Raw genomic sequence first — 15,743 nt, forward strand, 5'->3', positions numbered from 1 at the left:
TAGTTCTACTCCGGCATGGGGATCTAAGTTTACCTGGTCTCCCGAGATACAGTAGACGCATGTTGTCAATCACTGGATTGTCTGGTTCAGACTCAATTATTTAAAGACTGCCGTGTGCAGCGTTAAACAAAAAACGAAGAAAAAACAAAAAAAACTTAGATGACATCCTTTGATGCTGAGAATAAATAACTATTAACAAAACTTGTGAAATGTTAAATTTATTCAGTATAGTTTTATATGTCAATATGTTTTAATAATGCTGATACAAAACACATGGAAAACCTTAACAAGCATAAATTTGAGCAAATCATGGATAATAATACTCATCCTTAACAGCATCAACGTCAAATCCTATCTGAGAAAGATGGTCCTCAGAAAACAACACAAGAAACCTGGTGAAAGCAGGCTCTATGTACATCTCCCTTTGGGGTGGAGGTAGATCTGTTTCTAATCATTAATGTGGAAGAAAAGAACAAAGTGATGCAGTTGTTACACAATTACTTCTTTAGGTGAGTGAGTGAGTGAGTGAGTTGGGTTTAATGCCGCTTTTAACAGTATTCCAGTTACATCGCGGCGTGTCAGCTTAATGTGGGAGGAAAGCCCCAAGTGATGCAGGTCTAAGACGTTTACCACTTCGGTGAAACCCACGAGCACTGGTATGGTGCTGACAAACCTAGAAACATAATCGGGGCGAACCAGGATTCAAACCCACAATCATAGGTTCCTGGCGTGCCAAAGGGACGCAACTTTTCACAGCGAATCGCGGCGCCTTAGATGACTGGACCACCCGTGCCCCAAACAGCTTATATGTGAACTGCGCTCTTGGCCAAGTCACTTCATGACTTGGGTATTATGTAAACCCTCAATGTGAAACAATACTCACTGATAATCATTGGTTGACTGGATACACATGCAATAACAAATACAACAGTCAATAACCAGTCAATAATGTTCAATTTTCAACTAAAATATTCAGCATTCTATTAAGAATTTTCATTTGAGGAATATAATTCCTAATACATTTAAATCATGGTAAGAATAGGTTAACTGACACACACATACAAGACACAAGGCTTTGTATGCTCACAAAACGGTTAAGTATGGGGTCAGAATATCATTTCTCAATGTGACTGCCATGTTAAAAAATCAGACAAGAATTCTGCAGGCACTTTCTGGAGATACCACTGAATGATTTGTTTTTGTTTGTTTTACACTGAGCAATATTCCATCTATATGACGGCGGACTGTAAATAATCGAGTCTGGACCAGACAATCCAGTGATTGACATCATGAGCATCAATCCACCCAATTGGGAAACGATAACATGCATCAACCAAGTCAGCGAGCCTGACCACCCGATCCCGTTAGTCGTCTCTTACAACAAGCAAAGTCGCTACCACTGAATGTATATCCCTTCAACAATCTAGATAATTAATTAACAACCAAATGTCACTGGAGATCTGAGAAGTTGAAGATGCAGCAAATGTAGACACAGGGTCAAGGTCATAGCAGGGATAAAAGGAACACCCAAACACACCAAAAGATGTCAAATAATGTATTGGCCAATATTACGTCAAGGTAAACCTTTGGAACAGGGACACGCGAATAGACTAGTAATAATACTATCACCGGTACGTTAAAAATTTGCTCTGTGTGACTTTTTATTAAAAAATGACAAAATAAAAAAAACCCCAGTAATTTAGTGCCGAACAAGCGTAATTGTGTAATTTTAGGCTTATTTTGGCATATTATGCCAAAATAATAGCATTCAGCATCTCCCCAGGTTTTTTTTGTACATTAAAATCCCAGTCACATAATCTTTAAAATGTACATTCCGTATCTGACGAGTTATTAAAGAATAAACTTAAAAATCTCTAAAAGATTGTTATAAAAAATAGTTGATTAATATGTATACACAAGTATAAGCATATCAAAATAGAATCTTTCAATTTCATCATTTTGTAACCGGAAACCATCCTAGTTCCTCCTACGGAGATTGTAACCACGAGTACTATTTTCGGCACTGTTTGGGCCCGACTCGGAAACATCGGACGTTTTAGCCCTGATAGTTTTTGGGTAGGCACCCTGTGATGAGTAGTCCCTACTTAGTTTTAAGGACGTTGGTCTTTTGGGGGAGTGGGCTTCTCGGAGTTGAACCCAGGACTGCCAGAGCATGGCAAGTGGAATCACAACCCACAGGCCATTAAAGAAAACAAGATAAACCCACAGGTAGAGGGCGCTGTCAGTCACCAGATTGGGGCTGCCCACAAACCAGTCTGGACAGAACGTCATCCAACCTGAAACAAATCATAATAAAAACTTTGTTAGTTAAGATGAGGTGAAATGAGGGTTTCAAGATTATTGCACTTATATAGTGATGTTGTGCATGTGTGTGCATGTGCGTGCGCATGGATGTGTGTGTGTGTGTGTGTGTGTGTGTGTGTGTGTGTGTGTGTGTGTGTGTGTGTGTGTGTGTGTGCATACTTATACTAGACCAGATTAATGCCTGTCTGAAAAGTGCTAGCCCACTGAGACACCATGCCCCAGTTTTAACCTGGATACAGTTTACTTTTGTTTGTTTGTTGTTTCATGCTGCACTACGCCATATTCCATCAAAATGACGGGGTTTGTAAATAATCAAGGCTGGACCAGACAATCCAGTGATTGACATCATTAGTATCGATCTACACAATTGGGATTCAATGACATGCTTTTGTTTTTGTGTTGGTTAACGCCGCACTCAGCAATATTCCAGCTATATGATGGCGGTGTGTAAATAATCAAGGCTGGACCAGACAATCCAGTGATTGACATCATGAGCATGGATCTACTCAACTGGGATACAATGACATGCATCAACATGATCTCGTCGCCTCTTACGACAAACATGGTCGACTTTTACAGCAAGCATGGGTTGCTGAGGACCTGTTCTACCCCGGATCTTCACATGTAACACAGTACACTGTTTTATATATAGTATGTTTGCTCGTTTGAAATGACAGAGCACAGTTGCACCTTAATTAGAAACTGAATATCATGGTATCAAAGTTTCACAGTACACCATGAGTGTTGATGTATTCAGGACGCTTTCTCGAGAATGCACATTTTTCAATTTTTCAATAATCATGATGTGTGTGGAAAAAATCTTTTGCCTGTGTGAAGACCTGGTGATTCCCTCTATAGGAGTTCGCATCATTGGAACTTTCTGATGAGTCAATCAATGTTGAGGCTCCAAACAATTTGGATGGTTGCTTTGTTGATTAATGCCGCACTCAGCAATATTCCAGCTAAATGACGGCGGTCTGTAAATAATCGAATCTGGACCAGACAATCCAGTGATTGATATCATGAGCATCGATCCATGCAATTGGGATCGATGACATGCATCAACCAAGTCAGCGAGTCTGACCACTCGATCCCGTTAGTCGCTTCTTAAGACAAGCACAGTCCCCTTTTACAGCAAGCATGGGTTGCTGAAGACCTATTCTACCCCGGATCTTCACAGATCCCAAACAATTTCGTATGAGCATGAAGAGTGAACAAAGCAATCAGACAAGCATATCTGATTTCTGTGACTTGAAAATGAATACAATCTGAATATACAAGAAAAAAAGCTGCACTATAATCAGACCATAACTGAATAATATGGATAATACAACAAGGTGTTTCTCACGCCCTCCTATTGTTAATGTCACGGTTTGTTGGATAAAAAATTCTTTTCAAACATGATCTGTCGTTGCAATCCATTGTTAGTACATGTAATAGTCGCATTATCAAATATACCATTGAAATGAAGTGCACAATGCATAAAGGCCCAGGTGTAAACATCTCTGAAAATACAGCAGTAGTAAAATGTTTATTAAAGTGTCACACGCACAACATGTACAACATAAAATTGATGCACATAAGACAAAAGGTGTGTGTGTGTGTGTGTGTGTGTGTGTGTGTGTGTGTGAGAGAGAGAGAGAGAAAGAGGAAGGAAAGAGAGATAGAGAGAGAGAGGGATAGAGAAAGAGAAGAGAAAAGAGAGGAGAAAGAGAGAGAGAGAGAGAGAGAGAGAGAGAAAGAGGAAGGAAAGAGAGATAGAGAGAGAGAGATAGAGAAAGAGAAGAGGAAAGAGAGGAGAAAGAGAGAGAGAGAGAGAGAGAGATAGAGAAAGAGAAGAGGAAAGAGAGGAGAAAGAGAGAGAGAGAGAGAGAGAGAAAGAGGAAGGAAAGAGAGATAGAGAGAGAGAGATAGAGAAAGAGAAGAGGAAAGAGAGGAGAAAGAGAGAGAGAGAGAGAGAGAGAAAGAGGAAGGAAAGAGAGATAGAGAGAGAGAGATAGAGAAAGAGAAGAGGAAAGAGAGGAGAGAGAGAGAGAGAGAGAGAGAGGAAGGAAAGAGAGATAGAGAGAGAGAGAGATAGAGAAAGAGAAGAGGAAAGAGAGGAGAAAGAGAGAGAGAGGTATAGAGAGAGAGATAGAGAGAGAGAGAGAGAAAGAGAGAGAGAGAGAGAGAGAAAGAGAAGACGAAAGAGAGATAGAGATAGAGAAAGAGAAGAGGAAAGAGAGGAGAGAGAGAGAGAGAGAGAGAGAGAGAGAGAGAGATAGAGAAAGAGAAGAGGAAAGAGAGAGAGAGAGAGAGAGAAAGAGAGAGAGAGATAGAGAAAGAGGAAGGAAAGAGAGAGAGAGAGAGATAGAGAAAGAGAAGAGGAAAGAGAGAGAGAGAGAGAGAAAGAAAGAGGAAGGAAAGAGAGATAGAGAGAGAGAGAGAGATAGAGAAAGAGAAGAGGAAAGAGAGGAGAGAGAGAGAGAGAGAGAGAGAGAGAGAGAGAGAGAGAGAGAGAGAGAGAGAGAGAGAGAGAGTCAAACATTGTAGAGTATGATAACAGGGACTGATCACCCAGTAGGCCTTAAAACAAGCAATAGTATTGGTGGGAAACAATTCTAACTCAGAACAGGAAAAGTAGTTTGTATTTCACCAACCTCCATACAGTTCACAGACACAGAGGACTATCTGCACAAAATGGCGGTAGTGCTTGTCGTCCAGGATGGCGTACACCAGCAACACACAGAGCGGGCCGTCGAGGAAGACAGTCAGCATCTCCAGGGATACGATCGTCGGGTCCGAAACCAACCAGCGCTTGTCCGCTTTGCCATACTCCTGCCCTATACAACATACAACATACAACGTACAACATACAGCGTACAACATACAGCATACAGCATACAACATACAGCATACAACATACAGGATACAGCATACAGCATACAGCATACAACATACAGCATACAACATACAACATACAGCATACAACATACAGCATACAACATACAGCATACAGCATACAACATACAGCATACAACATACAGGATACAGCATACAGCATACAACATACAACATACAGCGTACAACATACAACGTACAGCATACAACATACAGCGTACAGCATACAGCATACAGCATACAACATACAGCATACAACATACAACACAGCATACAGCATACAACATACAACATACAACACAGCATACAACATACAGCATACAACATACAGCATACAACATACAGCGTACAACATACAACATACAACACAGCATACAGCATACAACATACAACATACAGCATACAGCATACAACATACAACATACAGCATACAGCGTACAACATAAAACATATAGCATGCAGAATGCAGCATACAACATACAGCATACAACATACAGCGTACATCATACAACATACAACATACAGCGTACAACATACAACGTACAGCATACAACATACAGCGTACAGCATACAGCATACAACACAGCATACAACATACAACACAGAATACAGCATACAGCATACAACATACAGCATACAACATACAGCGTACAACATACAACGTACAGCATACAACATACAGCGTACAGCATACAGCATACAGCGTACAACATAAAACATATAGCATGCAGAATGCAGCATACAACATACAGCATACAGCATACAGCGTACAACATAAAACATATAGCATGCAGAATGCAGCATACAACATACAGCATACAACATACAGCGTACATCATACAACATACAACATACAGCAAACAACATACAACATACAGCGTACAACATACAACATACAACATACAGCATACAACATACAGCATACAACATACAACAAACAGCATACAACATACAGCATACAACATACAACATACAACATACAGCATACAGCATACAACATACAACAAACAGCATACAACATACAGCATACAACATACAGCAAACAACATACAACATACAGCGTACAACATACAACATACAACATACAGCATACAACAAACAGCATACAACATACAACAAACAGCATACAACATACAGCATACAACATACAGCATACACCATACAGCATACAACATACAACATACAGCATACATCATACAACATACAGCAAACAACATACAACATACAACATACAGCGTACAACATACAACATACAGCGTACAACATACAACATACAGCATACAACGCACAGCATACAGCATACAACATACAGCATACAGCATACAACATACAGCGTACATCATACAACATACAACATACAGCAAACAACATACAACATACAGCGTACAACATACAACATACAGCGTACAACATACAACATACAGCATACAGCATACAGCAAACAACATACAACATACAACATACAGCGTACAACATACAACATACAACATACAACAAACAGCATACAGCATACAGCATACAACATACAGCATACACCATACAACAAACAGCATACAACATACAACACACAGCATACAGCATACAACATATAGCATACAACATACAACATAAAACATATAGCATACAACAAACAGCATACATCATACAACATACAGCATACAGCATACAACATAAAACATATAGCATACAACACACAGCATACAACATACAACATACAGCATACAGCATACAACATAAAACATATAGCATGCAGAATGCAGCATACAACATACAGCGTACATCATACAACATACAACATACAGCAAACAACATACAACATACAGCGTACAACATACAACATACAGCATACAACATACAACAAACAGCATACAACATACAGCATACAACATACAGCATACACCATACAACAAACAGCATACAACATACAACACACAGCATACAGCATACAACATATAGCATACAACATACAACATAAAACATATAGCATACAACAAACAGCATACATCATACAAGATACAGCATACAGCATACAGAATAGAGCATACAACATACAGCATACAACATTCAGCATACAGAACACAGCATACAGAATACAACATACAGCATACAACATACAGCATACAGCATACAACATACAGCGTACAACATACAACATTCAGCATACAACATACAGCGTACAACATACAGCGTACAACATACAGCGTACAACATACAGCATACAACATACAGCGTACAACATACAGCGTAAAAAATACAACATACGGCATACAACATTCAGCATACAACATACAGAATACAACATACAGCGTACAACATACAACATTCAGCATACAACATACAGCATACAACATACAGCGTACAACATACAGCATACAACATACAGCGTACAACATACAACATTCAGCATACAACATACAGCGTACAACATACAGCTACAACATACAGCGTACAACATACAACATTCAGCATACAACATACAGCATACAAGATACAGCATAAAACATACAACATACAGCGTAAAACATACAACATACAACATACAGCATAAAACATACAGCATACAACATACAGCATAAAACATACAGCATACAACATACAGCATACAACATACAGCATAAAACATACAGCGTACAACATACAGCATAAAACATACAGCATAAAACATACAACATACAACATACAGCATAAAACATACAGCATACAACATACAGCATAAAACATACAGCATACAACATACAGCATAAAACATACAGCATACAACATACAGCGTACAACATACAGCATAAAACATACAGCATAAAACATACAACATACAACATACAGCATAAAACATACAGCATAAAACATACAACATACAACATACACCGTACAACATACAGCATACAACATACAACATACAGCGTACAACATACAGCATACAACATACAACGTACAACATACAGCATACAACATACAGCGTACAACATACAGCATACAGCATACAACATACAGCGTACAAGATACAGCATACAACATACAGCGTACAACATACAGCATACAACATACAACATACAGCATACAACATACAGCGTACAAGATACAGCATACAACATACAGCGTACAACATACAGCATACAACATACAACATACAGCGTACAAGATACAACATACAGCATACAACATACAGCGTACAAAACCTTCAGTCCCACTTTGCGGGCCTCAAAGTTGCCTCTAAAATGGTAGCCAATGCGTCCTAAATTTCAATTTGTCTACTGACCAATATTCAGAGGTACTTGAAAAACATCTAAATTCTATTGCTACACATATCTAGACACAAAAATAAATAACAGCTGATCTTGGAAATAAACATCTGCTAATAATTGTACTCACAAATAATTCCTCCTAAAGTCGACAATGAACAGAAATACAGAAATATTAATGTAATTAGTATTTTATTTCAGATGACATTGCTCATTGGATAAGAAAGAATATACCTATATAAACTGCTAACATAAATTGCATCATTGTTCGAGTCACAAATAACAAAAATGAAGTACAGTTTCCACTAATATACAATTTCAACTTGTACATATTATAATAGTTATTTGATAGAAGATACTTTCAAATGCTTTTGGCTACCCACAATATTGGCTTGGCTTCTTGATTTTACCACTGGCTACCTGGAATAAAATACTTGTAGCCATATGGCTTCTTGGTAAAAATTTAAACTTTGAGGCCAGCTTTGCCCAACTCCAGCCCTGTACAACATCCAAAACCTTCAGTCCTACTGGTAACCATGGAAATGACAAAATATTAACAAAAAGTGTAACATTACTACTGGTTTAATAAAACTTAAACTCTATATTTGGTTGGTATTTCAGATATGTTATCTTTTATTTAATCACTGGTATGTCAGTGTTATGAAATTAAACTAAATAATTAAACTAAATAAACTATTGAATGAACGAGTGAATGAAAGAGCAAATCAATAAAAAGACTTGTTTTTATCTCTGTCTCAAAAAATATGATATAATATGTTGACAGGTAAAATGTACACTTAGTTCCAAAAGAAACACACATCTCATGATGCAACATCTTATCTTTTAATGTAAATTATGGACTGTTATGTAGTGAAGAAAGCCCCAAAGTATTTTCCAGGTAGTCAGTGGTAAAATCAAGAAGTCAAGCCAATATTGTAGGTTGCCAAAAGCATTTGAAGTTATTTTTTATGAAATAACTATTATATGTACAAGTCTCAGCACTAGTCTTGGAATTGTATATTAGTGGAAGCTGTACTTGAGTTTTGTTATTTTTGACTCGAACAATGATGCAATTTTTGTTACTAGATCACATAGGTTCTTGCTTATCCTATAAACTGTCAACTAAAATAAAATACTAATTACATTAATATTTATGTATTTCGGTTCATTGTTGACTTTAGGAGGAATTATTTGTGAGTACAGTTAGAAACAGACGTGTCTTCCAAGATCAACTGTTATTTATTTTTTGTGTCTAGATATGAATTTAGTCACCACAAGATATTTTTCAAGGTAATCATTTGGCTACCTCTGAATTTTGGACAGTAGACAAATTGAAATGTAGGTGGCATTTGCGACCGTTTTAGTGGCAACTTTGAGGCCTGTGAAGGAACCAATGACAGCAAAACATGGCAACAAACATGCCCATATAAGGCATAAACAATTTTATTACTTGCCCGTGAAGAGATCACCCGTTAAATCATCTTCCCGAGGCAAGAGAGTTAACTGACTATAAAGGTCCAGTTTCCACCCTTGCCGAACTTGGCTGGTATTATGGAGTTAGATTTTGGCTGGACTAACCAGTCTATACAAAATCCAATCAAAATCGTGTAATGAAATCGAAATCCGGTTCGTAAACTGTCATGCAAATTTCAGTCGATTGCAGTATTTGCAAAGCATGAGCACCGCCAATGCGGTCAACAAATATTTTCTAAATCTTTTCATGTTTTTAATCAAGGTGCTCATGTGATATGATGCTCTTCGAGATTATTTCTTCTTGATTATTGTTTTGTGTGAAGCAAATGCAAGTGATACGAGAGGTAGAATCTAATTGGTCCATAGGAGAGGCATATAAAGGACTAAACTTGTAATAACCACTGGTGGTGCTACGCTGTCACTAACAAATATTGAAAACTCCCAACATCCCTGGGCTTATTCAACGACATTGCGTGTAGACATGATAGATCACTGAGAGGAGCTTATGCACACTCGATGACCACAGCAACCCTGTTGCTGGGCTGACATCACATGGCATTGTTTCGCCGGTGGATCTTGCAACAAAATTCACAAATTATGTCATAGGGTCAAACACAGTGTGCAGAGTGTGTAAGATGCAGACCTCCTTACTTTGGGGTCTGTGGTCTTTTGGGAATTAAGTACATTAAGATACATTATTTATTAACTTTTTTTCATTAGTCTTTTACTCTTAACATGATTTAATTGTAAACTTCATGACAATTTTTTTAGTAAACAAACGCTTTCATATTAACCTTACTATTCATTTTTAATTAAAAACTTTAAACTAAACGATTTGATAAGATATTACTGCTTTTTGTTCTGCTATTGTCTTTTTTCTGATACTGCTTTAGCCTGTTCTAAATGCCAAGGATGATGCTACTCACACAGGAGTGCAGTGAAATGTGTGGAATTCTCAACCGTGCCAAGACTGGAGATGATCACAAATGGTCCTTCCTGGAAAATAAAACAAAGAAAACAAATTAAATATGGTGGAAACACATCTTCCCAAGGCAAGGGCATTAACTGACTGTAAAAGCCCAGTTTCCACCATTAACAAACTTGTCTGGAACGTCCAGGCTCAACCTTGGCATCACAAGTGGCTATTACGTGTTATGTCCCTTTAGTGATCTCTCACACATTTCATAACAATTAAGAACAGCTTTCATGTGAGGATCACTCATCATCCCTAATTCCCTGCACAGCCCATCTCAGAAGATTGACCACTGTCAAGGTGAATATAAATCATTACCACTGACTTTTTGTATCACTACAGAAATTTGTATTTGATTCTGACCACTGCCATCATATTATTTATTGCCATTGAATATTGTACTCCCACTCTATTGTCTACTGCCATGGTAATTGCAGTTCAGTTGTTTGTTTGTTGTTTGTTGTTTTACGCCCCACTCAGCAATATTCCAGCTATATGACGGCGGTCTGTAAATAATTGAGTCTGGATCAGACAATCCAGTGATAGCCGTTATGAGCATCGATCCATGCAATTGGGATATGATGACATGCATCAAACAAGTCAGCGAGCCTGACCACCCGATCCCCTTAGTCGCCTTTTACGACAAGCATAGTCGGCTTTTACAGCAAGCATGGGTTGCTGAAGACCTATTCTACCCCGGATCTTCACGGGTCTGCAGTGCAGTAATTTGTATTGATTTGTAAACCTAGTTGATTTTTGTAATACATTTGTTGATTGTATACTGCTTGTTGGTTTCACACCAGGTTCTTTTACGTTAACATATTGTTTCGATTTGATTCAACACGTAACAGTATGTGTGCCATAGTGTTACATTCTGTGTGGGTTGGTTTGTTGTTTAACGGCGCACTCAGCAATATTCCAGCTATATGACTGCGGTCTGTAAATAATTGAGTCTGGACAAGACAATCCAGTGATTAATATAAAGCGCAACGATCCATGCAAATGGGATCGATGACATGCATCAACCAAGTCAGCGAGCCTGACCACCCGATCCTGTTAGTCACCTTTTACGACAAGCATGGGTTGCTGAAGACCTTTTCTACCCCGGAATCTTCACAGGTCTATTCTGTGTGGATATGGCTATAGTCTAACATTTATGTATTAAGCATCCTGCTCCAATAATTGCCCAGTGACCATCCTCCTAACTCATCTAAGTAATCTTCATACATCTTCAGATTGTATATCTTCATCCAATCACGATCGGGATTGCATTGATTTGTTGTTATGGTTTGTCTGCCATTTTTGTTAATATGACTTACTGTTATGACCTATTGACTTTTGCCACTGACTTATTGCATTTCTTGGGTCCAAGTCATTGACGTACATACAGCTTTTTGTGTCAAAAACCCACTGATGGATTAACCATTTTGTCGAAAACATGGTCCAATTTTATTCATGAAAGGGGCCATCATTTTACACACTCTGGCACTGTCCTGGAACTATTCAAGAGGAAAATAACCTACGGTTCCATCAGCAGATGTCCCAAACTCCCATATTTACTCTTTTGTTTTGTAGTTTATCAACTACAGTAACTACGGTCCTAACAAACTCAAAGGGACCAGCAATTTTAGTTTGTTATAACTGTAGTTCGTTATAAGCATTTCGACTATTAAATATCTTGGATCAAGTCAAGTGATCGCATCATGTAACTCTATAAATAACAAAAGTGTGCACTACACTTATTCACAGGGATACCATATTCATCTGCAATTTTTTTCTTTGATTTCTTTTCAGCACCGACAGCAGAGATGATTTGAAACTTAAATTTCGCACTCAAGTCGTCATATTTTACAGTCAGAATATATCCACTTCAAAGGCAAAAGCTTTATCACCGTTTTATAATAGTGTGTAGATTGAGGACAAGGTGTCAGGATTAAGTTCAGTTAATCACTTGCCTTCAATTTGTATTGTAACAGGAAAGCGTGGCCGTGGATAATTTTATAGGCTCATTGGTAAAAGGTGAGCATAAGTTTAAAAATAGGACCACAAAGTTAGTTCGCTATATTCGGTATTATGTTATAAGCGTGTTTGTTATATCCATCAATTTTATATAATAAAATATACTGCAAATGCCCGGACCAAACAAAGAATTTGTTATATCCGTCAGTTCGTTATAAACGTGTTCGTTGTAAACATTGTTTACTGTATTTGAAATATTGTAGCATTAGGAATGTTTTATCAGCAGATAGCACATTTAGAATATTTTTATCATAAATGCATCTATCAGTCCTCTTCCTCATGAAATTTATTTTAATTCAATGTGATCAAAGATGCCAATTGCAGAGTATTTTGACTGAGGACGTGTGATATGCCAAGGGCAGATAACTCAAGATGTACATTTTATCTCAGTTAACTTACTATATATTTGGTAGTGGATATAGTTTATTTATGAGTTGTTTAGAGTCTAGATCAGACAAACCAGTGATTGGAATTATGACAAGTACCCACACCTTTTGGGCATGTTGACAGGCAATCAATCAAATCACCAAGTCTGACGACCCAATTCATTTACATCTGGATATTGGTACTGTACATTTAAGAAACAGTTTCTGTCTTCTTGTAGAGATGCAACTAATTAAGTGCTTTTTAATGGACACATTCTAACACGCCTAAAGTCTTGTTAAATTCCAAATGAACATGTTCTGTACTTATGAAGATATATGCTTATGAAAAATCGCGTATTCGGTGAATCCAACAGTATCCTTTCGTGAATAAATATTCATATACATGACGTCATAACATTTAGGAAACTATGACGTCAAAATACCAAGGTGACAATGGACAAATAACTTATGCCTTTACATTTAACTTAGGCGCGTATTTATGAATGAAATGTTGCTCTTTTTTAAACAATGTAGGTTCATGATCAAAATTTAGCTTATATAGCGGGAAAACTAAAAAGTTGCCGTTTCCACATGCTTCTAAATGTTCACTGAGTGGAATCGTGCGGTTGTGTGGCTGCTTTATTTGTGAACGGTGAAGATTCATTCTTCTTTTTAATTTAAGTTCTGTCTTTCCGATATACTTTTCATTGCATCCATCATTATATATATATACAAATATTCAATACAGCACCTCGTAAGAGATAAATGAGCGTTCAACAGTACTTTTTTAAACTAATAATGGCAAAATGCATAATTTGCGATTGGGCAGTCTGGGACACAGTGTGTATGTAGTGAGAGAACAAAGAGACAAATTCCGGAAAATATATAGTGTTTTTCAAAGCTGATTTATGGAGGAACCTAGTAGAGCTGGGGATGGGTAACTCGGGTACTCGGGTACTCGGGTCAGGTGGGTACTGAGTAGGATCCGGCTACCCACAGGACTACCCAGACCCGTGGTTAATCACAGGATATATTGTTGAATGACAAAAAGTATGTAGAACTCTAGAATGTTTGCATTCCTTCTGACTTTTATGTTTGCATAAAGATGAAACTTCAGTCAACTTCAGTGTATGCATGACCAGATCGTTTTACACAAGTATCTAAATACATTTTTTGCCAGACCTACCGTCAAACTATTCCCAGTCGGACATTTGGACCAATCTCTTGAGACCTAAGCAGTGTTTTGTCAGAAAAGGGTACCTTACCCTAATGATCGTACAGGGGTGCTTGATTGAAAGGGGGTCGAAGGATGAAGGATAGAGTTGGGGGTACCCAACCCTGACCCTAACACAAATAGCCTACCATATTTCCTCTAATAGAAGCCGGATCAATTGTTCAGTGCAAAAAAATAGAAGCCTGGCCTCTAATAGAAGCCGGGTCATTTGTTCAGTGCAAAAAATAGACGTCGGTTCGATCAATTGATACAATTAATGATCCCTTTCATAGTAAATGGGGGTATTAATAGAAGGCAGGCCTCCAATAGACGCCGGGTCAAAGGCTTGTCCGAAATAAATAGAACCCCGACGTCTATTAGAGGAAATACGGTAACCTTCATGATCGAAGAGGCACACCTGATAAGTGAAGCGAGGGCGGCATCCTGAGCCAAATAGCGCTACATAAGGAGCTCCCGGTAAACTACATTGTTGCCAAACAGTGTTCGGGAATGTTCTACGTTAACAATTGTAAAAGAAACTACTTTACCAGTGTGAAGTGTATGATGGCATCGAACACCAACCAAGAAACAACCCACTTCTCGATAGCTGAAGAAATATTCTTTCTCTTGCACAAAATGTAGGCTGTCGCCACACTAATAACGGCATATAATGCTGTCACTATGAGGGAAATTACAGTTACGGCACTTATTATTGCTGCCATGGCGAAACTGTTGAAAATACGTGAAGTTTGCAACACCAACACAAAGCAGTCCGATATATAGCCGCCTTTTATTCCCCAGAAAACTAGGCTCCTGTCTACCTAAACTTGAAAAAGCGCTAAGCTTGCGACGCGTACCATCAGTAGAACCAGTTCATGCGTATAAACATTTAAAGTTAGCAAATACGTAGAGCTCCTTACAGCGATAACACTGGCATTACATCGTGTCGATACTGTACGAAAGGCGAGACATGCATACTCGGGAGTTTATATATCTATTGTTACGATACGTACTTCTGAACATGGTTTTTCAGAATTCATAGACATAAAAAAATACGTTTAAAATTAAATACCTGAATTATCAATACGCATAACTGAAGTTAAGCTTTAGAATAGTGTTGATAAAATTCGAAGCTCGCACTGCTGGCTTTGCTTTTGTTTGGCTAATGGTTATGAAACGAAATGTTTCATTGGTTCATATATTTACTGGTGTCAGTCGAATGTTTAAGATTTAAACACTTTTCTTTGAAATTAACA

The 15,743-nt window shown here is 38.0% G+C and overlaps 1 protein-coding gene across 1 annotated transcript; it reads right to left on the reverse strand.

Annotated features, from left to right (window-relative positions):
- Window positions 1-1,336: 1,336 nt before the first annotated feature.
- LOC139448214 (emopamil-binding protein-like) lies at window positions 1,337-15,269 on the reverse strand. Its single transcript, XM_071229733.1, has 4 exons — window positions 15,036-15,269; window positions 10,844-10,913; window positions 4,965-5,147; window positions 1,337-2,297 (listed from the first exon to the last, which is right to left on the reverse strand). The coding sequence occupies exons 1-4, from the start codon at window positions 15,207-15,209 to the stop codon at window positions 1,978-1,980; spliced, it is 747 nt and encodes a 248-aa protein (XP_071085834.1). The 5' UTR covers window positions 15,210-15,269; the 3' UTR covers window positions 1,337-1,977.
- Window positions 15,270-15,743: the final 474 nt, after the last annotated feature.

The sequence above is a fragment of the Haliotis cracherodii genome, unplaced genomic scaffold, assembly GCF_022045235.1.
Source record: "Haliotis cracherodii isolate W230 unplaced genomic scaffold, xgHalCrac1.p SCAF_7, whole genome shotgun sequence".
Taxonomy (NCBI): Eukaryota; Metazoa; Mollusca; class Gastropoda; order Lepetellida; family Haliotidae; genus Haliotis; species Haliotis cracherodii.